This window comes from Sarcophilus harrisii, chromosome 3, assembly GCF_902635505.1.
Source record: "Sarcophilus harrisii chromosome 3, mSarHar1.11, whole genome shotgun sequence".
Classification (NCBI taxonomy): domain Eukaryota; kingdom Metazoa; phylum Chordata; class Mammalia; order Dasyuromorphia; family Dasyuridae; genus Sarcophilus; species Sarcophilus harrisii.
Window position 1 is genome coordinate 33566391 of NC_045428.1, and position 23933 is coordinate 33590323.

Consider the following 23933-nt stretch of genomic DNA (forward strand, 5'->3'; position numbering starts at 1 on the left):
TCTTGTGCCTCATACCACAACTCTTTTTTTAAAAATTACAAGTCAGAATCTCTTCTTTAATCCATTGTCTGTGTCATCATCTTGGACTCTCTGATTCAAAACCCTGTGCCCACTTTTCACTGTTCTCTTCTGCCTTAAAATGATGCTGCTGAAAGTACTGAAGAAAGACACATTGGGATTGCAATAACTCTTTTCCTCCACTTTAATTCACTCCCTCAGGTCTCCAGAGACCACAAATTTGGAGCCCCTGACTTCACTCAGGTGATTTCATTAATCCTCCTCTTTGTAAGCACCTTATGAGTGATGTCTCTTAAGGGTCTACCCAGAAAGCCTGCCTCAGAACCCTACCATTTTAGGCTACTAGTTGTCTACTCAGATCATTGAGCTCATACAGGTTATGGTTTTTTTTTTTTTAACTGAAAAAAAAGTTTTAAAAAGGCATGAAACTGAAGAATGATTTGGAAACACCAGACTTTTCAAGCTCCAGTGAGTCTAGAACTTTTAATTACATGAGCTAGCTGTTTTTTCTTTTTTTTTTTTTTTTTAAGATTTAGTGTATGTAAAGCTATTTACAAATATCATCCATTGTTCCTCAGGCAAATCAGTTAATCGCAATCTGCCTTAATTTACTTTTCTAGAAAAAGGGATAGTAACGGTAGGGATTGAGAGGAGCACTAAATTAAAGCCATTACTATCCCATTTTTCTAAGTAAATAAAATGAGGCAGATTGAGATTAAGTGACTTGCCCAGTGTCATACAGTTATAAGTATCTGAGGCTAGATGGAATTCAGAACTTCTTGACTCCTGATCTAGACCTCTAACTACTGCCCCCACTTAGTTATATACCTCTCAAAATAGTTAGAAAACTGTTCTTCATTTCTTCTCCTACAGTCATTTCTTCTGTGTCACTCTCATGTGAGCAGGGCACAGCAGTGACAAGAGATCACTGCCTGCTTTCTCTGTAAGCATGTGGTGAGTAGGGATCATTACCTGGGACAGTGATTCTATCTGGTTTTTGCATCTTTTTAACACAAAAGTTTAACAAGGCAATGAGCCTGTACATCTCTTCCTTGCAGGGAAAAAGGAGAAAATCACAAAGACTATTGTGAAGGAGAGCTGCTTGTCTGGGTTTGGAAAATCACATATGGCCAGGAAAGCTGGACTATTATGAGTGCCAGGGATTGCTGGAATATGTGGAAAGGTCAGGCTTTGAGCTAGGCATTTTCTGACAGTGAACTTCATTAGGCCTCAAACGGTTTTCTCCACCATTCAGAAAGTTCTCTCTGTATTAGTTTTAGAAAGAACCATATATAGGTCTTCTCTTATGTGTTACATAATATCTAGAATCATTTTTGTTATCTGGATGTTATTTGAGAGAGAATTGGACTTGGAGTCAGGGGATCTCTGCTGGAAAATTGGGTACAGGGAGTGATGCTAATGTTCTTCAAGTTTTTGACCATGTCCTATCTGTTTCAGAGTGCTGAACTAGAGGGTGTTATAGGAGGGAGTAAGATGAGGTGCGTTGCTTTAAACGGGAAGAAGAGAAGACCTTGAGAGAGGCAGATTTTAGCTTACTATTCCTAATAATCATGGTTGCAGTGGAATGGGCTGCTTGAGGAGGGAGTGAGCTGCCCTTCAAAGAAGGATTTCAAGGGAAGTCTGAATGAACATCTGTTGTACTTTATAGATCATAAACTTGAAGATGCAAGGGACTCCGGTCGTTCAAATCTAACTTCAGTTTGCATAAAACAAAATAAGACCTGGGAAAGTAATTTTCCCATAGTCATAGAGAAATTTAAGTGGCCAAACTAGGATTCAAATCCAGGTGATCTGACTACCTATAGACCTGCACACTTTAAATTTTGACTATGATATTCTTGGGAAGTCTTTTAAACATATTTTTATTTATTTAAGGAAATGATGGGTAATTCTTACTATTTTCATTTTGTCCTCCAGTCCTAATAGGCCTGAAAATTTTTCATTCATAATTTCTTTAAACATTGTATGTGGTTGCTTGCAGTCTTGGAGAGAGGATAAGGAAGGGGAGGGAGAAAAATTTGGAACTCAAAATATTATAAAACTGAATGTTAAGGATTATCTTTACATATATTGGGAAAAAATAAAATTTACTATTTACAAAAAAAAAATAAATGAAGTTACAGTGCAACCAAAAACAAACAAATATTTTATATCCACATCTTTTTTAGTTATTTCTTTTAAGTAGTCCAATGAGTCTTAAATTTTTCTCTCCTTCATTTGGTTTCCAGGTTATTTTTTTGTTTGTATGTTGTTGTTATAGTTTATGAAATGCTTTATTATTCCACTATTTTTTCCAGTCTTTCAGTTTGGAATTTGGAGCCAGGAAAATATGAATTCAAATTTTGTCTTAAATTTTTATAGTCATAAGTTCCTAGTTATTGAATATATATATATATATATATATATATATATATATATATATATATATATATGTGTGTATTTACATATATTTATGTGTTCTTTTTTTCTGATAGCTTCTTGAGAACATTTGGACCCTAGTGACCAGAATAGTACCTGGCATATAGTAGTTACTAGATGCTTAGTAAATGTTTGTGAATTTATTGATTAATAAATCTGAAATATAGTCAGATCAGACCTAACATTATTTAAGAACTGAAAGCTTTCACCACTCATGGTGATACAGCAAAACAATGCAATATCTCATTTGAGATGATTTTGTAATTTTGTTTTATTTGATACTTTAGTATTGTGTGTGTGTATGTGTGTGTGTGTGTGTGTGTGTGTGTATGACTTCACAATGACACCCTCCCTTCAACAGTTAACCTGCTACCTTGGAACAAAGTAAAATTAAGCCAGACAAACCAACTTATTGGCCAGATCTGACAATATACTCCTCATTCTTCACTTGTAGCCTGCCATCTTTGTGTCTTAGTCATCCATGGCTTCAAAATATCTCTTTAAAATGAATGTCTTTTTTTGTGTGTTTCTTTATTCATTTGTCCAGCCTTACTTGCTGATGTGACATTTAAAAATTCTAGAGAAGTAATTTTTGGGCAATTAGTCATTTTATTAATAATGTCAGCATTTTAATAAAAAGAGGTTACTGGTATTCTTGAATGCCAAAGACAATCAAGGTGACAGGCTCATGGCAGATATATCCTTGCAAGAAGGATGATCCTAATGGAAACAATCAACTCTGATTGGTTAAAAATCAATGAGTGATGGATTTTATAAAGGAATGTAAGCTCACTCCAATGAAGGACTAAGAGTAACATTGCTCTTGGACAGAGAAACTACACCTTGGGCAATCTATTCAAAGATTTTTGTCCCCACCCAAATAAGAGTAGAAGTAGGATCTAATCAAGATTAAAAAGAGTTAATTTAGTCTCATTTTTCATAATATTCTTCAAGTAATTAAACTTTGAAATGAAGACTTTAGAAAAAGGGGCAAACTCTGGATCTTCCTAAGTCATTGGTTATTAATAATCATCTCTCTTATTGAATTGAGATGTTGTATTAGATCCAGCTTATGTATATTTCTGGAGTGAATGTTAAGGCCTTGTTTGGTCCTGATCTATATTATGTAGGGGCTAATGCTGCTTTCTTTGGATATTGGGTACTATGTTATTCCAAGATCTCAAACAATTCATGACAAGCTGCATATTGTCAAAACTCTCATTCAGCCTAAGTCTGAATAAACAATACCCAGTTTGAAGTTCAGTGCCAAAATTGTAGGTTTGCCCTTTGGTCATAGTTCCAATAGACAATTAATGACCCCAGTGTCTCTTAGCTAGAAGGCTCTGTAGCTTCATCCCTCAATCCTTATTCTTTTTGTAGATTCTAGCCCTGCAATCATGCTTCAGGGTTCAAGAAACAACTGTAGGCTTAGAAATGATCTGTACTTTTTATCCTAATAGCCAGTTGCAGGCTTCAGCCCCTATCTCAGATAGAAGAGTAAGAGTCTAGAACCATAGTACTATGACATCAGGCTCCCCCCAGATTCCATTTTCTCTTCCCCCATGCATAGTTACAGGTTCCAATACTATTCTAATAAAGATTGTACATAGATCTACTTATTTGAAATATCTTTACTGCTCACAGGCCTTGGATGGTCTCTCCTCGCTGCCCTGGACTGAAAACAGGACCCAATAGTATTTCTTCTCAGAGTTCTGAGTTACCACTAAATTTTATGAACTTGCTTCATTCTTGTTGGAGTACTGAAAGGAGAGACCCTGGGATTCTACAACTTTCCCCTATATCATTTTTACAAGTCTCCAACTCCAGGGCTAGTTACTCTAAGCATTTCATAATGAAAATCCTTATTTAGATAATAATTGAATTAGATATCTGTTCTCTTCCAGTTCTGATATATTCTGATTTTATCTAACAATTTATAATAAAGGTTAGTCTCATAAAGATTAATGAAAGAGTATGCCATACAAATGTGGAAAAGTCAAGATAGAGCTTTGGATACAGTTTATCCCAACTTCTTGTCATAGAAGCAATGAAAATGTGTGTGGACAGACTTTGGGAAATAGTGGAGAATAGAAAGAGTCCAACATGCTCGAGTGCATGTTATCATAAAAGTTACACACAACTAAATGACTGAACAACAATGACATCCCAAATTCTTCCTTTATCAGAGAGGGAAACCAAGTCCCCAAAATATTAGATGACTAAAATCCTGACTCCTACTTTCCAAACTAGTCTACTATCTGCTGATTCTAGTTTCCTACAGAGTATCTTGATTTGCTAGAACTAAAAAGCATTGTCTTATTTTTTTGTGAATACAAGATTACCTGGTCATACATGTATTGCTTTTTCATGTAGTTCAAGAGAAATCTAGTGATTGATCTAAATATTTTCCACAGTTGGTTACACTGCTTTAAAAACAACAACAAAAAATGTTCATTCTTTTATCCTAAATCATTTATATCTGGTCCACTGAAAATATGAATTTGAGCATCTGCATTTTTGTTTACTTTAGAATGTATAATTTATTACAACTAATCAATCCATCTGCAAAATGAGTCATGTGGCCAGGACTTGATTTAAAATAAATTGAAAGGGATAAATCCATAAGAGAGACATCATGTGTTGTGTGTGTGTGTGTGTGTGTGTGTGTGTGTGTGAGACAGGCACATGCTCTTGCATATACACCTTCTGACTGCAGTGCAGACAAAAAAAGGGGTTTTGTTCTGTTTTCCTTTTTATCTCCCTTCCCAAGTGTTTCTTCTTCCTTCATGCTTTTGAATGCAGATGAGACAATATTTCAGCATTATTGTAAGTAGAACTGAGGGCCATAAAGCTAGGGCAAACTCGGTTCCCTTCTCTGCTGACACACATTTTCTCCAGAGAATACTTTGTACTTTCTGCTCCCTTTTCTGCTACTATCACCTTGGAATGGGGCTATACAGAACTGAGAGGGATTATTTGTTTTTATTTATACTATGGGTTGCCATGGTGATAATTGACTATGATATCATTCACTATTGTTGGGCCAGTCTTCCTTTTGATAGAAAATCCTCTACTTCTAGACCATTGGCTATTGTGACAATAATGATACTGGCATATATTGCTTTATTTTTTTTAATAGACTGGACCTGTGATCTATCCATATAGCAAACATGGATAGAATGGAATGGAAATAAGTATCACAAGAAATAAAAAAGTCATATGGCAAGATCTGTATTTAAAGAAAATCACTTTGACAACAATGTGTTGGATGGACTAGAATGGGGAGAGACTTGAGGCAGGAAATTCAATTATTAGACTTTTGTAATAATATGGTAAGAGTCTAAGCATTTGTTGAGAGAAGAAGTCTAAAGGAATAGATGTTATAAAGGTGAACACATAATTTTACAAGAAATTTAATATAGGAGGTGAGGGAAAATGAGAAGTGGAAGATCATTCCAAGGAAACAAGCCTGAGAGACTAGAAGCATGTTGGTATGGGGGCTTTGACAGTAAAGGGAAACCTGGGAATAGAAGAGATTCAAAAGGGAAAAATAATAACTTCATTTCTGAATAGATTGGGTTTGAAATGTCTCCAGGACATCCAGATTAAAATTGCCCAAGAGGTACAAAAGGTGATGAAGGATTGAAACTCAGGAAAGAGAATGTGACTAGTTATATAGAGATAATATATGCATAGAGAAAGTTGCTAAATTCATAGGAGGCAATGAGGTTACCAAAAGTATAGAGGAAGAAGAAGGATGAGGGTGAAACTTTGTGGAACACACAGTTAAGAGAATGATTTGAATGATGAAACAGCAAAAGGGACTGAAAAGTTGTCAACCAAGAAAGAGAACCAGGAGATAGAAATAACAAGAAAATGCAAAGAGAAGAGAAAGTTCAGTCAATCATCAATTTATTAGTGATTCTATTCATATATATCTCAACTCTGTACTTCTCTCCCCATTCACACAAGCAGGACAATAGATTCTTACCCCTTCTTACCCAAAATATTGTGGTATCCTCCTAATTCACCTCCTTGCCACCATTTTATTACCTCTGAAATTTGTCTTCCCAAGAGATGAAAAATTGATATTGCTAAAATATCAGTCTGTGTCATTCCTTTACTCAAAAAGTTTCCATACCTTTCGGCTGACTCCAGAATAAAATAACAAGCTATTTTATTTGGCAGATAAAACCCTTCAAACTGTGACCTGAAACTGATTCTTCAGACTTACTATATGTTTTTCTACCTCATGAGCTCCATGTCCTGGCCATACAGATCTACCCAACTGCTGTTCCCCATACACAATGTTCCATGTCCTTTGAAACCCAGCCATTGAAACTTTCCTTTTAAAAAAAATAAAGCTTACAACCCCCAACTATTGGAACAAAGCCATCTGGAAGAACAGCTCAGTGTTTCTATATCCCATTCCATGTCTGCAGCCCCCATCTTTGTAGAGGAAGAAGAAAGCTGGTTTCCTCATCAGTTTTTCAGGCTGTGTTCACTGTAATTCATCATAGTTCAACCTCGTTTTTGTGTGTGTTGTCATACATTACTATAGACACTGGCGCATTGCTTTCTCTCCACCTTTCTCCATGAATCAAAAAGTGAAGATTTATCTGCAGACAATACATAATCTATTACAATAGCCCATTATGTTGTATGTCAGTATCCTAGCCCTAATATTTACTAGTGACATGCCTGTAGGTGAGCCAATGACTTAATCTCCCTCTGGATGTTTCCCCAACTGTGAAATGGGGGCAATAATTACCATTACTTCCCTCAGAGGGGTTGTAAAAAATTGTTGTAAACCTTTAAGTTCCATGGAAATGTGAGTTAATATTGTGATCATTAAAGTGATTCTTCCTTAGCTATAAGAACTAAAGTATTTTTTTTTTTTTTTACTATACTGGGTTAGGCATTGTTGAAGTTTCTTTTTTTGTACCTGGAACCTCAAAATCCTGTTACTTCAGATTATCATAGCTCACAGAAAGAGATTTATTTTGGTGTTCACTCTAACTAGATTTTATTTGCAATTCTGGATAGTGATACAGGACATTATTGCCATAGAAGAGGAGAAATATCTTTTTTTAATGCCCCCAGCTTCTTTTTGATTATCTCTTTAGTTCTTCTTAAAATACTTCTTGTCTCCTTTGAAAAACTCATTCTGTAATACCAGTATAAATGCCAAAGAGAATTATGTTTTCTTAGTATTCATTTCATGGATAATAAGCAAGCATTATTTAATAAGCTTCCTGAGCAAGGCACCTTGCTTAGAGTAAGATACAAATACAAAAGAAAAATAACCCCTGCCCTCATGAGCTTATATTCTAAGCAGAAGAGAAAATAAATACAAGATAGCTGGGATATTTAGTAGTAGTTAAGGGTGGGATCAGGAAAGATTTCATGTGGAAGGATGGAAGCACATACCTGATTTGAATCTTGAAGAGGTTTTCTAAGAGACCAGTTGGAGAGGCAATACGATCTAGATGTGGGCCTCAGCTAAGACAAAGACTTGGAGATGAGAAATGGAGCATGTGTAAACTAGGAGTGGGGATAGAGTTATTCTTTAGTGAAAACAGCATAATACTTGGCACGTAAGTGCTTAAAATGCTTATTGGTTGATTGACTGTAGAATGGACAGATTGCATCTTAATATAATGATAACTGACATTTATATAACACTTGACGTCCATCTCCCTATGGGCTATGAATATTATATCCTCAATTCTAGACAAATGGAGATCTCAAAAGATTTGGAGGGCTCCACTGTCTTATATAAAGACCCACAGAAATTTGCCTCCAAGTGTCTTCCAATTCCAAGATTAGGTGCAGTAATTCAAGACAAATAGAGTTCAAAGATATAGTTCAAAAAGTTAATAAGAATAGAGATACAATTGAACAGAAGACACCAAAGATATGATTATCTTAGGATAGATATATACACGCGCACATACATACATATACATATGTTTATATAGATATAGGCATAGATATATTGTATGTAATCATATATTACATGTATGATATACATATATTTTATGTTCTATGTTATAGTGTGTACATTACATATTGTTTATAACATGTTTATATTATTCTCTATGATCTATGAATGTGTAATTACATTTGTATAGAAATATTTTCTGTCATCTTCATTAATTATTGTTCTGTATAAGGACCCAAGTGGGATGTGACTCAACTTTATTGGACCCAAGATGTGCTAGAAATCAGCAAAAAGATTAATATTTTATTAGAATAGTTATGTCAGATAACTAAGCATTGAGATGATCTTAGGAATCTAAGCTAACTCGTCTGAGTTATAGAAGTTTATGATTTGGAGGCAAAGTTTATTTGATCACTTTGACCAGAACAAGAAATGATATCATCTTTAGTTCAAAAGTCTTAAAGTAAATTCCCCGGGAATCTGCAGAGGAGTGTCAGGGAATAGAACCAAAGTTTGATACAGGATGTACCTCTGAAGTCTAGTCAAAGGAGCTGGGAGAGGTCAGTAGCTACAGTTGCTTTGAAGAAAGAAGGCCTTAGTTGTTTTGTAAACTAGAGCAGGTCAAGCCTATATATTCAGCTACAACCTTTCTAACCAGCTTATCTGGATTTAAAAGATGCTTTATGTGATTTTTCTCTGATCACATTTGGATTAAATAATTTTCTCTGATATTGGTAGCTTTTTCCACATAGAGAGCTAGGGTGGAATTCAAGAAAGAAAGAGGTAATGCCATGATATACAAATGAATTGGATTTAAGTGAGAGAAGGCTATGCAAAGTTACCACTCACTCTCTTATCCTGAGCCATCTGGGTCCAGTGGCCAGATACAGATCAGGATGAGTGGAAAAGGCCCTGAATTCAATAGGATACTTTGGCCTTATTAAGATAAAATTTTAACAGGTTTCATTTTGACTGAGCCAAAGCCTAATTAGTGATAAGGCTAAGTATGACCTCTTTTACCTAGTCCAAAAAAAAAACAAAACCCACTAATAATCTGGGAAGCGAAGACCCTCGGGTTTTCTGGCATAAATTGAAATTATTGCTATTTACATTCATTCTGAGCCACTCTGGGTTCAACAGTGAGCACGTGAGACATGACCTGGGACCTACTGTTGACTGTTCAAGGTGATGTGGATTTAAGATATGGTTCAAGAAATACAGGAAGCATGGCTCCATTTGTTTAGTTGTTGTAATCTTTTAAGACTTGGATCATGGTAACAAGGATCTTTAGAGTCACAGATACATCCTAATCTTCATTACCATAAGGGCAGAAGTTAATGCTACCTTAAAGGTTTTATGCAGGCCAATGGCCAGTTAGTTTTGAAAATTGCATCCAAGAGAGGTCTAGTAATACATTTAAAAGCCATTGATTTCATTGGGATTATTTCTTAACAAGAGAGTTATGATGTGATCCTGACATTAAAATCCATCCAGATGTAAAACACTTATTATACATTGTTATACAATGAAAATTTTTAAAAGAAAAGTCAGATTTTGTTTGTACTAACCATCCATAGAGGAAGTACCAGTTGTATAAAAAATAACCATTGACCCAAATGACTATTACAGGAAGTCATTTGGACAGCCTATAGAGTTTGCTATCAATATGTACATGTTGAGATGACAATGAAAATGGGTAAAAAGTTGGACACAGAAGTAAAAAGAGGGAGAAGAATTAGCTAGATAACCTTCAGGAAATTTCTCAACTTTTTGTAATTATCTCCCTCAAACCAAAAAATTTTATCTTTCTTTTTTAATATTGATATTCTGTTGATGGTGGTATATGCCCATGGATAAGTCACAGAAGATTTAAAATAAAAATTTTGGCAAATACAAAATACATCAGAATACAGCTACTCTTCGTCTTAAAAAATAGAATGAGAAATAACTTTTACTTTCTTTTGCAATTTGAATCTTCCTTCAAATGATTGATTAATAAATCAATTGATTATCACCCAAAGACCTAAGGGAATAAAGAAGTTGGGTCCCAATTAAAAAAAAAAAAAAGGAGACAATTTGTTTTAAGATTGAAAATTTAGGAGGCAAAGCCAAGATGGCAGAGTAAAAAGCAAGAATCTCTCCTCCAAATTGCTCCAAAATCCTTTAAATAATGACTGTAAACAAATTTTAGAGCATCAGAACCTCCAAAAACACAGAGTAGAACATTTTTCAGCTCAAGGCAACTTAGGAAGCTCAGCAGAAAAGGCCAGGCAAACGTATAAGCCACGTCAGAATAGCTTGGCCTCCACCTCAGCCCTGGCTCAGACCCCAGCAAGGCAGATCTCTTAATCAACAGTGGTACTGGAGGTTTCTGGATCTCTTGGGCCAGGGATACCAGGGAGGATTCAGAAAGTCAGCAGAAAGGTCTGTGGCAACAAGAAAGAAGTCCGGTGTGCAGTCCCAATGCAGGCTGTGCCAGTACAGCCCCAGCCATGGTGTTGCTTTAACGCAATAAATCTTAGAGTTACAGTGGGGCAGCAATATTTCTAACAGATCCAGGGTAGAAAAAAGTGCTTGTGTTCAGATTCCCTAGAAGAATCTCTGAAAAAAGCTGCATAAATCCCCTGAAGCTTGGAACAGAGGTCTACTTCAATAAAGAATTAAAAACTAGTAACATGCTAGGAAAATGAGCAGACAACAAAAAAATTTCTGACCATTGAAAATTATTATGGGAACAAGGAAATTCAAAACACTCAGAAGATGATGACAAAGTCAAAGGCCCTACATCCAAAGCTTCTAAGAAAAATACGAATTAGTCTCAAGTCATGGAAGAGCTCAAAAGGGGATTTTGAAGTTCAAGTGAGAGAGAGAAAGGAAAAATTAGGAAAAGAATTGAGAGTGGTGCAAAAGGAAATATAAAAAGCTAATGAGAAGAAGAATGCCTTAAAAAAGCAAAATTGGCCAATTGGAAAAGAAGGTACAAAAGCTTACTGAGGAAAAATTCCTTAAAAAATAGAATGGAGCAAATGGAAGTTAATGAATTCATGAGAAATCACAATAAAATTTTAAAAAATAAGGAAAAAATATCTCATTGGAAAATAAAAATTGACTTTATATATAGATCCAGAAGAGATAACTTAAAAATCATTGGTCTGCTTGAAAGTCATGATCGAAAAAGAGCCTGGACATCATCTTTCAAGAAATTATCAAGGAAACTTGTTCTGATATTATAGAACCAGAGGGGAAAATAGAAATTGAAAGACACTACTGATCACTTCCTCAAAGAGATCCCAAAATGAAAACGCTTAGGAATATTATAGCCAATATAGGCCCAAACTCCTAGGCCAAGGAGAAAATATTGTAAGCATCTAGAAAGAGACAATTCAAGTATAGTGAAGCCACAGTCAGGATAACACAAGATTTAGCAGCTTCTACATTAAAGTATCGGAAGGATTGGAATATGATATTTCGGAAAGCATAGGAGCTAGAATTGCAACCAAAAATCATCTACCCAACAAAACTGAGTATAATCCTTCAGAGAAAAAGATGATCATTGAACGAAATAGAGGATTTTTTCAAGCTTCACATGTGATTTCTTAATTATGGATGGGCATGAGGAAGAGAACCTAGAACTCAAAAATCTTAAAAAACAAATGTAAAAAAAATATTTTAAATGTAACTGGGGGAAAGTATTAAATAAATAAAATAAAATGAGATGGAAAGGTTTTAGTGTTCAGTCTAAGTTTAATCAGAAGTAAACTATAATCTGAAAAGTAAAAAAATCAATGCCTATATCATTTCATGGTCATGCTAGAGGTCCAAAGGACAATTAAGATAATGTGATTTTGGAATGAAAATAAAGGAAGGATTAATTGGTACCCAAATGAAGATATACATTTGTTCAAATTGATGCATATGAATACAAAAAAATATATTTGTTCTCCAGACACTTGGACAGTTTTTTGAAATCTTAGTTGGTACTTTTTACAGAAATAATTCGGAGGACTCTATAAGGTGCAGTGTATCACCCCTGGAGTCAAAAGGACCTGAGTTCAAATACTTCTTAGCTGTGTGAATCTAGAAAAGTCATTTAACTCTGCTTGCCTCAGTTTCTTCATCTATAAAATGAGCTGGAGAAGAAAATGGCAAACCACTCCAGTATCTTTGCATAAAAAAAAAAAACAAAACCTCATGGATAGTATAGTCCAGAAAGAGTCAGGCATTACTGAACAACAGCTATATGCCAGGCGATGTTCAACATTCTCCAGTTTATAATTTAATTCTGTTTAACAAATCTTTATTAAGTATCTACCATGTACCAGACATTCTGCTAGGCATTGAGCATACAAAGGCAAAATTAAAAATTACCCTCTTCAAGCTGTTGTTATTGCTCATCTTTCATTTAAAAAAAAAAAAAAAAAAAAAAAAAAGACCAGTAAGATCAGAGGATGGTGTTTGACGTGCATGGGAATTAGATTTATGTGAGGCTGTCTCCAAGTGATCTCATTGTCACTTAGGATGAGGAAAAAGGAAAAACTCTTTTGATGATAGAACTCCAATCATGTCGATTTGAAGTCATTTATGAATTGTTACATGTTCTTTTTTTTTTTTTCTTCACATGGAAAGAAATTTCCAGGAGCAATTGGAAGGAGAAAGTTAAGTGATTGAATGTTCCAGTTTTGTGTCCTATGGCCTGCTGTATCACCTCTGTCACAGACTATACCTTTGAGACAGGACCAAGATATAAATAAAATGAACCACAATTTTTCAGACTGACTAATATTATGGGATTTGTTTTCTCCAGTGTTTTTAAAGGCAGCATATGGATATCAGCTGAAAGCTTTGAAGGGAATTTCCAATATATTCTTAGTTCAAGGCCACTAAAGGCTTCCAACATCCCCACCAGGAGCTGAATAAGGCACTAGTTCTTTTCTTGACCTGATGTTTAGACTTTCGTGGCCTCACTCCTGGATCCTTCATTGCTTTCACAGTTGATTAAATGCAACCCTGAGAAAAGCATTGACTGCAGGTCAGTACTATGATGTTCTTCAGAAAGCTTTCCTGGAGGCAAAAACAGTTTGAAATGGGCAATGCAGTTGCTAAATTTACTCAAAGCCTTCCCTGAGGACCCTATTTTACCAAAGACCCCATCTTTTGGAGTTTGTGCTGCTCATTTTGGAGACAATTTCTTTTATATTATTTTCCTCCAAGGATTGGAAAAAACCAATTAATCATGCCTGATTCGATTGCTGATTTGTCCAAGTTTCAGGTCACCTTGCTACTATGTTGGACCATTCTGGTTTATGACAGGAGATAAGAATCACATCTTAGGGGTCAGACACAAGATACTAAATAGAAAATTGGGGGGGGGAGAAAGGTTTTAAAATTTCATAAACATGATTCCAAGCCTTGTGTTTGTTTTGCTTTTAATATATCAAGCATTTAGGGCTGACCATTTTTTCTCAGTGTTTTCCAAGGAGAAACTACAAATCTACTCATTATTAGTTGACTGGATTAAACTATATCAAATCTCAGGTTCTTTCTCATTATAGATCTGATGTATAAGTGCCTGTACGAGTCTGAACCTTCACTAAGCACTTTGTCACACATCCTTGTCGGATTGAGAACTAGAAGGTCTTGAGTTTAAATCGTGATTTGATTATTTATTCCTTTGTGACCTTGGCCAAGGCAATTGTCATCTCTCTAAGGTTAATAAATAATAATAATAATTAGCATTTACATAGGGCTTTAAGTTTTACAAAATACTTCATATGTTAAGCAATTTATTCCTCACAGCATTGTGAAATAGATGCTATTATCCCTATTTATCTAAAACATATAGTGCTTAAATGAATGATAGAGTTGCTCAGGTTGGTAGTATCAGAGGTAAAATTTGAACTCGGGACTTCCTGATTGCCTAGTTCTGTACTCTATTTACTGAGCCACTTAGATAACTATATAAAGTGAGGGGTTTGGACCGTATGAACCTTCAGCTCTGTACTTATGATTCAATGATCCTTATTTTGCAGTCGAGAGAACAGGCTGAGACAAAGTGTTTTTTCCAAGGTTACATATTTCTTTATCTCTAAAATGTAGATGATAAAAAGTATTTAGCTCCCAGAGATGTTGAAAAGGTCAAATAAGATAATGTTTGTTACACTTTGTAAATCTTAAAATTTACAATATGCTATATAAATGCTAATTTTCAATATCATCAGCAGCTCAGTAATATTAATAATGTTGATGATAAGGCAGAATCAGAATTCAAACTCAGAACCTTTAGTTCTAAAGTCAGTGTTCTTTCCAACATGTCACTCTTTTAATGTTTCCTATCAAGATTTAGGGTTTATCAGGAACATTTTGCTGCTTTATATGTTTCAGGAAGTGGTTCATAGTTTTAGAACTGGAAGGTTCCTAACTGACATCCATAGTAAATAAATGATTTGTTAAACATCACAGAGCAGGGAACCCAGTTCCCTGAAACTAAATCTATAGTTCTTTTGTCTCTGTGTTTTGTAAACTCTTAAGATTTTCTGTTATATTTCTCTCTTTACTTGTTGAATTAATGAAAAACAGTGGATATAGGAAGAGGCTCTTTTAAATCTTAGCCAGCGGAGCAGCAAGGTGGTGCAGTGGATAGGGCAGCAGCCCTGAAGCCAGGAGGACCTGAGTTCAAGTGTGACCTCAGACACTCAACACTTCCTAGCTATGTAACCTTTGGCAAGTCACTTAACCCCAATTGCTTCAGAAAAAAAAAAGTAAATCTTAGATAGCATCTTGGGATACCTTCAGCTTCCCACTCTTCATATAGGGTTTTCTGGGCCCATAACATTTCTAAGATTTTACGAAAGTCTAAACAAAATAAAATGAGTTATTTTATGGAAATAAAAGGAGTTTGTTTGTGGAAAGTTGAAAGACTCCAATAGAGTTTGAGTATCTGTATCTACATTCTGTATCTACATTAAAGATGATATTTACCCATAATGGAACTTCCACTTTGCCCTGACCCCAGATAACTTTACAACTACTGTAGACCTAAGAGAATAAAGCAGAAAGAAACAGGAGTCTATGTACCTTTATGTCACTAATTCAACAACTTCCATTGTCTTTAATATTTATAAATGAAATTAGGGTGAATGATGAAAATAAAGCTGCCATCATAGCTGGTATTTGTGAAAGGCTTCTCATACTTAACCTCACCCAATGTTCACAACCATCCTAAAAATAAGGGATTATAGTACCAGCTCCAAATAAGGTACAGGCAAGTTTCATTGACTTCCTAGAGTCACAGAGAAAATAAACAACAGAAGTAAGATTCATATTTGACTTTACGTCCAGCGTTCTGAAACACCATAATTATATCAGGAGCTGACTGATAGCATCTTATAATGTACAAAAGGCCTTTCTGTGTACTATCTCACTTGACCCTCTCAACAAGCCTGTGAATTAGGTAACATTATTATTATTATTTCCATTTTACAGGTGAGAAAAATGATGTTCTCTGATGTTGTGTTCTGTCCAAAATTATCTAGTTAGTAAACAGCAGAACTGAAATTTAAATCCGGTTTATCTCCAGATTTGGTTTTCTTCCCTTGTTTCATGCTCCATTTCAAGGAAGAATCTGTTTTAAGAGAAGCTTGAGGGATTTAAATGTATCTACATGGTAAATTGGACTTGGAGAGAGGAATACAAACTTTGTGACCCTTGGGAAATACATAATCTCTTTCTGCCTCAGTTGTCAAAGCAGGATAATAAAAATATCTATCTTAAAGGTTTATTGTGAGGATCAAATGTATCAGGACATGTGAAATGCTTTGCAAGTCTTCAAAAGAGTTATATAAATGCTAATGCTAACTATGTTCTGCTACTGCAACTGCTGAATCAATCAATCAATCAATAGGCACATATTAAGCACCTATTCTGAATAAGACCCTTTGTTAGGCAAAGGCAACAATGAAAAAATTCCTACTGTCAAAGAATTTTCATTCTATTGAGAAAGAATGGGGACAATGTAGTCTAATAGGAAGAATGATACACTGGGAATCAGCATATCTCTGTGCCCTAACTAATCACATAATCTCAGACAATTCCATCCTTTCTTTGAGATTTGCTTTCCTTAAAAATGAGAGACTCGAAGTAGATGTTTCCAAGTTTCCTGCTAGCTCAAAACTCAGGATGCCAAATCAATATGAGCACTAGCAGTGCCTCAAATCTTCTCAACAAAGAGAATAGCATATCTCTTTTTTGGGTTCTTAAACATGAAATGCAAACAAATGGCAGGATTGGGAAAATAATAGACTCAAAGCATTCTTTTCCTTTCATTTACACACAGGTCTACTTTTCTACTACCTATACCTAGTCTCCAGTTGGCTTGCTGTGATTATAGAGAGGGAGGGTTTATTTCCAAGGTCATGTTCATAATGAGCTTGTTCCATCCCACAAGGGACTGTACTGTTATTGTCGTCTCTAACCTTCACAAATTTCTAATCCATATATGGAATTTAAGGATGGATGGGCATTCTCTTCTCCAGATGAAGTAAGGAGGGGTGAGGGTAAGTGAGCAGAGGGCTTAAGCTGCAGTTTTCTCTTGTCTAAACTGGGAGTTTCCGACTACTGCTTTTAAAGTATTCAGGAGTCAGGGTCATGTTACACTTACTGTGATAGAGCAAAGTTAAACAACCCTGCCAATGGAAAACTTAATGGTATGGGTAAAAAAGTTTAAACCTCAGAATTGGAACTAAACACATTTTTATGAACCAAATAAGGTTTTTGTTTTGAAAAATTAGTGTGGTGGCAAGCTAAAGTTTAGTTGAAAGATTGATAAATATAGTATAGAGTGAAACATGTATAGTCTGTTATTGGGGCATTTTTGTTCTTCCTTAAAAGGGGCCAAAATTATCTTTCTTCCTTACCCCCCTCCCAATGATTTGTTTATGTCTGGTTAATGGCCTTATGGCCACAACCACGTACAGGGAATTAGCAGCCTCCTTCCTGCCAAAATGAGATGATGGGGTTTGGCAAGCTACTTCCAGCTAAACAAACATAGATATAAATGCAGACTATGAAATCATTCTTGAAGTGCATTGTGGATGTAAAAATGATTGTTTTAATACTTTTACCTGAAGTTTAGTAGAAACCTATTCTCCATTGTGTTTTAGAAAAACTTTTTTTGGGGGGGGTTGATAGAGAGTAGAAAGAGTGGGGACAGAACAATTTGATTTCATTGATATAGGGAGTTCCCTGTTGGAGAACAGAATCCACTAATGAAGATCATCAAGTGCTCTGCTTTGTCATTAAGTCATTTCAGTACTGTCTTACTCTTTGTGACCCCATCTGGGATTTTCTTAACAAAATTATCGAGGTGGTTTGCCATTTTCTTGAAATTGAGGAAAACAAAGTAACACAAGTAGTAAGTTTTTGAGACTAGATTTAAACTCAAACCTTTTTTTGATTCCAGACCTGACATTCTACATACCATGCTACCTAGCTGCTGTCATAGTGTGTACTTGTAGACTTAGAGACTTGCCTGGATCACAGGAATTTGCCCTGGGATACAGAGATTATATAACAGGTTTTCCTGACTCTGAAGCTAGTTCTCTGACCACTATAGCATGCTTTTTCTCTTGAAAATGATAGATTATTTTTATTAGCATCATTTATTATCATCATCATTAGCACCACCATCAGAATTTCAGAATCAAGAGGCCTGTATGGTTATTCCTTTTGTTCTACTAGCCTGGGTTCAAATTCTGTCTCAGATACATAGCACTTGTAATGACATTTGACTAGCCTCTGAAACTCAGTTTCATCCTCTGAAAAATGGAAGATTAACTCACTGATTTCTACGGAGACTTCCACTGATAAGTCCAAGATCCTATGACCTTTACCAAGGCATTGAATTTTTATAGTTCTCAGTTTAGTTGTCTGTAAAGAAGGCATTTACAAGATGATAATCTAGCAGTCTATGAATCTTTGTTCTGATTTCTAATTAGTGAGAGAAGCAACTTCAGGAAATTTGGTGCCTATCTATCCTTCAACTCCCATGACAGACTAAGCAGAACCCCAGGCTCAGTGTGCATTCATCCACTCAAGAAAACAGGTGCAAACCACTGAGATAGGTAAATACCATCATTAAAATTGGAAACAACCGGGGAACAACCCACATGTGTTTACATATCAGTAGATTCCAAAGAAGGGTGTTTATAAAAGAAGCATTTGTGTAGAAGGAAAGGAGGGAAGAGGACAGGAAAGCACAGAGTTGTACCTTGAAAACATCACTTGTGTCTCTTCATTGGAGATGATTGCTAAAGAGATTCAATCGTGGCAGAAAAAGCTTAGTGCTTTGCCTTCCAGCATCCATCATAATCCAGATTTCCACAGAAAATCAACAAAATGAGAATCAGCAGTTAATTTCTGTAAGTAGAGCATCCCGTAGGATGCACAAAGCAATTGTTGAGAATATAACTCAGCCACCCAATCTTCCTCTTCCTAGCTAGTTGCAGGGGAAAGAGTTAATAGGAAATCAGGAAACCTAGAATTGAGAGCCAGCTGAAATATAAGCCAACTATGTGACCTTGGAGATGAAAAATAACATGGTAATTCATATCTATGAAATATATTTTAGGTTTATGAGGGATTTTCTTTATAATAGCTTAATGACATAGGCAGGGGAGCTATCTGACCTTAAGGAAAACATAAGCTTTCTGAGCCCTTCCTCATCTGTTTGGGGGGGGGGGGGAGGAATTGAATGATAGAATGGATTTGATCATGAAAAAGAACAGAATGCATCCTATTAAAATGTTTGATGCCCATTTTTTCATAAAGTGAAATTATTATGGATTATTTTCATATCATTTACTTCCCACAGGGTATCCTTATCCCATCCCTCCAAGGGATCTATTCCTTATGGAAAAAAATTAAGAGTTCCATAAAAATAACTAATCGATTGAAAAAGTCTTTAAGTATAAGCAGCATTCCATTCACATAGTGCCCTTCCCGTGCAGAAGTGGGAAGACGCTATCTTATATCTTCTCTTTGAGGTAAAATTTATTCTTTCATAGATTCTATAATATTGTATTATGGTTGTTTTCTTAACTTTTCCTCCTCCATTTAACAAAGCCCATTGTTGAACTTATTTATTTTTTAAAATGCTTGTTGATTGATTGATGGGTTAAAGTTATACTTCTAGTGAGTGTTGGAGGTGGACTCAGATCATTGTCTTTCCTGACATAGGCTAGACTAGTATATTAAGTCATCTCATCAGTGCTACGCTCTCACAGGACACAAGTAACAGTATGATCAAAGTTACTAGCACTAAAATGACTGTGATAAGCAAGTGTAAGCAGTAGATGAAAGAATCGACATTGTCAAGCTTTGCTAAAGAAGTGAACATGATACTACAAGCAGCATATTCTCAGAAAGATGATGACTGAAGGTGAGGAAATAATCCTTCCATCGGAAGCCCTTCAGGAGTGGATTTGACTTTGATTTCTGAATTTTGAAATTTAAGGATATTTTCAAAATTCAAATATATATATATTTAAAAATTTGTAGCATGTATACATATATATAAAATATACATGTATACACACACCTATATATATATCCAGATATTATTTACATATATATATATGTGGGAGGGAATGCATGTGTCACTGACTTGTTGTTAGAAGATAAAGATGAGATTGGGCTTAGACTTAAGATTCCATTGGTGACCTGGAAGCTGTGAGTGATGAAACTCTTGAATCAGTAGAACCAACTCATAATCTTAGATACCTAGAACACTGAGAGGATCAATGTTTTTTTTTTTTTTTTTCCTGGAGGTCTATGATCGTATAGTTGATGCTTAAGAAGAATGATGACAATTGAATTTATTTAGTTCAATTCAATAAGCAATAATAAAGTACCTGTATTGAGCAAGCACTATGTTTGATGCTAGGCATATAGAAAAAAATTGAAGGTAGACCCTGCTTTCAAAAATTATGTATTTTACTGACTTCTATAGTACGTTCAGCTTACAAATCATTTTCATATAGATTTGCTCCATCTAGTCATCTTGTGACAAGAAATAGGCAGGTGTGGTCATGTTCAGTATATAGAGGAGGAGGCGGTCACTCACAAAAGATCAAAAAGCTGGGCTGGGAGTAGAGTAAGGATTATATGCTATGTTCTATTGTTTACCTTTTTATTTTCTGAAAACAAACTTTTAAAAGCACTTAATTCAATTAATTGTTGCATTAAAATGGATACTACTACTTTAAAAAAACAAAGCTCATCTATTTACTAAAATAGACTGGCAAGTCTTGACTCTTTCAGGAACTAACTGTGGGTGACCTTGGATATATATCAATTAATCTTTCTACTCATTTTATCATCTATAAAATAAGAGGATTAGATAAAACCTCTAAATTTTTTTCTAACTCTAATAGTATGTGATTTCTATTGAGAAAAATGGTTCCTTAAAAAAGCAGTCATTCCTGATTACTGTTCAATAATAATAATTCCCTGGGTTGCTGAGATTTGCAATCCGCAACTTTGAGTTTTCTTCTTTTTTTGTAATTTTTTTTTCTTTTTCAGTCTATAGGGATACTTTGAATCTTGGTCCATCTCATTATGCATAAAATAATGTCTTTGCTCTCTCACTAATCCATTTTTTTCCATTTTAATATTCATGGGTGATCTGCTATGATATGGTTCCTTTGGGCAGCCAACATATCAATTCATTTGCCAACAATGGAAAAAAAAAAGGGTTTTTTAAATTTTTTTTTTATTTTTTTTACTTTTTGTATCAAGTTTACTTTGACAATAACCAGAATTTAATTTATTTTTTTTCCTCCATCTGGGCATTTTGTATTCAGGCACCATTTTTATATCAAATTTTTCATACTATTCTTGGTTTTTTACTCCTTAAAACCTAATATATTATAGATTTAAGACACATGAGAGATCCTGACTATTGCCTTTGTACAAAAGGTAGCAGACACAGCATACACATCTTTACTTAGAAAAAGGGAAACTGTCAAGGATTATTGCCTTTGGCCAAAAAAAAAGGTGAGTCAAACCTTCTTCTTGGCCAATAAGTTACTGTTAATAGCCATCAAGAATTTTACAAAAGGAATCTTTCTTTTGAAGATAATTTTAATGGGTTAATTAGATCAGTAAAATAAAGTTCTAAAATCAGCAAAAAAGTCTTAAAATACTTAAGAGTTCTTTTGAAACTTTAAAGGAAATCCAATATACACTTGAAGAACAAAATCAATGAAGAGTCTTAAAGACTTCTCTTCTGATTTGTCACAGGGTCCAAGTTTTCTCTCTGAGGCCCTTTTTCCTGTACGGCTTGCAGAAATTGAAGAATTGGATCCTTTCTTCAACCTTCATGAAACTATTGCAAAGGTAAGGGTGAGAGAAAATTGTTAATTAATTATCCAGGCTGTTTTTAATTTTCATTCTGATTTGTGATAGTGATGGTACTTAAGAGTGGGAAAGTATATTTTTATTCTATTTGTCTGACTTTTTTTTTTAATTTAATAGCTTTTTATTTACAGGATATATGCATGGGTAATTTTACAGCATTAACAATTGCCAAACCTCTTGTTCCATTTTTTTCACCTCTTACTCCCCACCCCCTCCCCCCAGATGGCAGGATGACCAGTAGATGTTAAGTACATTAAAATATAAATTAGATACACAATAAGTATACATGACCAAAACGTTATTTTGCTGTACAAAAATAATCAGACTCTGAAATATTGTTGTATACATGACCAAAACGTTATTTTGCTGTACAAAAATAATCAGACTCTGAAATATTGTACAATTAGCTTGTGAAGGAAATAAAAAATGCAGGTGGGCATAAATATAGGGATTGGGAAGTCAATGTAATGGTTTTTAGTCATCTCCCAGAGTTCTTTTTCTGGGCATAGCTGGTTCAGTTCATTACTGCTCCATTGGAAATGATTTGGTTGATCTCGTTGCTGAGGATGGCCTGGTCCATGTCTGACTCTTCTAAATGGAAAATGTTCTTTGAAAGATACTTATTTCAGCAAGTGAAATCACATGTAATCCAAAATGGAGCCTTTTAGACCCAGGAGGGACGGGATATTCCATCTACTCCAAATCCTTCATTTTGTAGGTATGGAAACTGAGGTAAAAGTAGGGAAAGTGATTTGTCCAATATTTTATATATATATATATATAGCCTATGATATTAATTATATCCCCTCTTATGTATATCTTTATTATCTTGAATTATTATTCATTGAAGTATTCAGTGACTTTTGACTCTTTATTCAGAAAGTACTTTTGACTAATTGGCAAAATTATAAATAAACTTTTCCTCTTGTAGTAAGGGTATTTAATACACAGCTACAAAGAAGGTATCCTAGAGGCCTCTCCTATTTATATAGCTTCAACATTTTATTTTGTACATAAAATGTATTTTTATTGATTTTTTGTTTTTATATCAATTATTTTCCACTTCTTTCCAGAATGAACTGTCCCTTGTGATAAGAAGACAAAACAAAATGATCCTCATGTGGCTCTATCCATCCCTTCTATCTTTTAGACCTTTCCTTGTTAGAAGGAAGCCCTTTGAATAAGTCATTTGAACCCACATCATAAGCTGTGAACTTTATTCACCTAACCTTGTGCCTGAGCATTTGTTGGATTGCTTGTTTCTTCTGTTGCTGCATTTTCTTCTTGTAGTAGTTTTGCTTTGTTTTGTTTTTTAAAGGTTTGAATTTATCCTGGCATTTGTCTTTTTGATGTAATTCATAGAACCCAAAGAAAGTTACAAATGAGGCTCTGTGTGGATGCCAAAAGGTGTAATTCATCACTGCAGCAGTGACAGTGGGTTGGTATAGTATAAAGTTGCTGAAGGACAACTCAAGCTGCATCTATTTGAAAAGTGCTATTTTCCTCTCCACCTACCTCTTCTTGCAAAAGAACAATTGTTCCTTCCTGGAATCATAGAATCTGACCCAGGTCATTTCTTGGAGATAAATAAACAAAATACTAGTTGGAATATCAGTCCCTGAACCCTGTCACTTTATGATTAAAATAGGTAGAATTGTTGGTAGTGAATTTGGGAAGAAAAGGGATGGAGACTCTAAGGAGGATCAGTCTCTCAAAGCAGCTCCCCCTTGTTTAGCCGGAGAAAACCTGGGTATGGGGCAAGAAACATGTCTTCAGATATTGACAGGTTATCAAGTTCACAAGGCACTGGACTTATTCTGCTTTTCTCTATATGGCAGAACTAATAATAGTCTGTGGAAGCTGCTGAGAGGGAGATTACAATTCAGTAGAAGGAAAATTTTCTAATAATTAGAGCTGATAAAAGTGCATTAAGCTGCCTTGAGAGAGGTCTCTATCTTCCTAGAGTATCTTTAAACCAAAACTGGATGTTCCTTTTTTCACACTCTTTCCAGATGGATCTCACCTTCATCCTCTTAATTAATTAATTAAGATAATTGAGAACAATTTTTAGTTTGGTGTTGGAAAAAGACTGTGATCAGAGCTATGCTTTTAGAAAATT

At 35.0% G+C, this 23933-nt stretch overlaps 1 protein-coding gene across 6 annotated transcripts in view; it reads left to right on the forward strand.

Annotated features, from left to right (window-relative positions):
• The window catches only part of NAALADL2 (N-acetylated alpha-linked acidic dipeptidase like 2), a 1183950-nt gene that overhangs the window by 992105 nt on the left and 167912 nt on the right, over positions 1-23933 (forward strand). For all 6 annotated transcript variants that reach the window (XM_031957680.1, XM_031957679.1, XM_031957681.1 and 3 more), the window contains one exon: positions 21698-21793. In XM_031957680.1, the coding sequence (XP_031813540.1) occupies positions 21698-21793 (96 nt within the window). The remainder of the gene's footprint in view (positions 1-21697; positions 21794-23933) is intronic.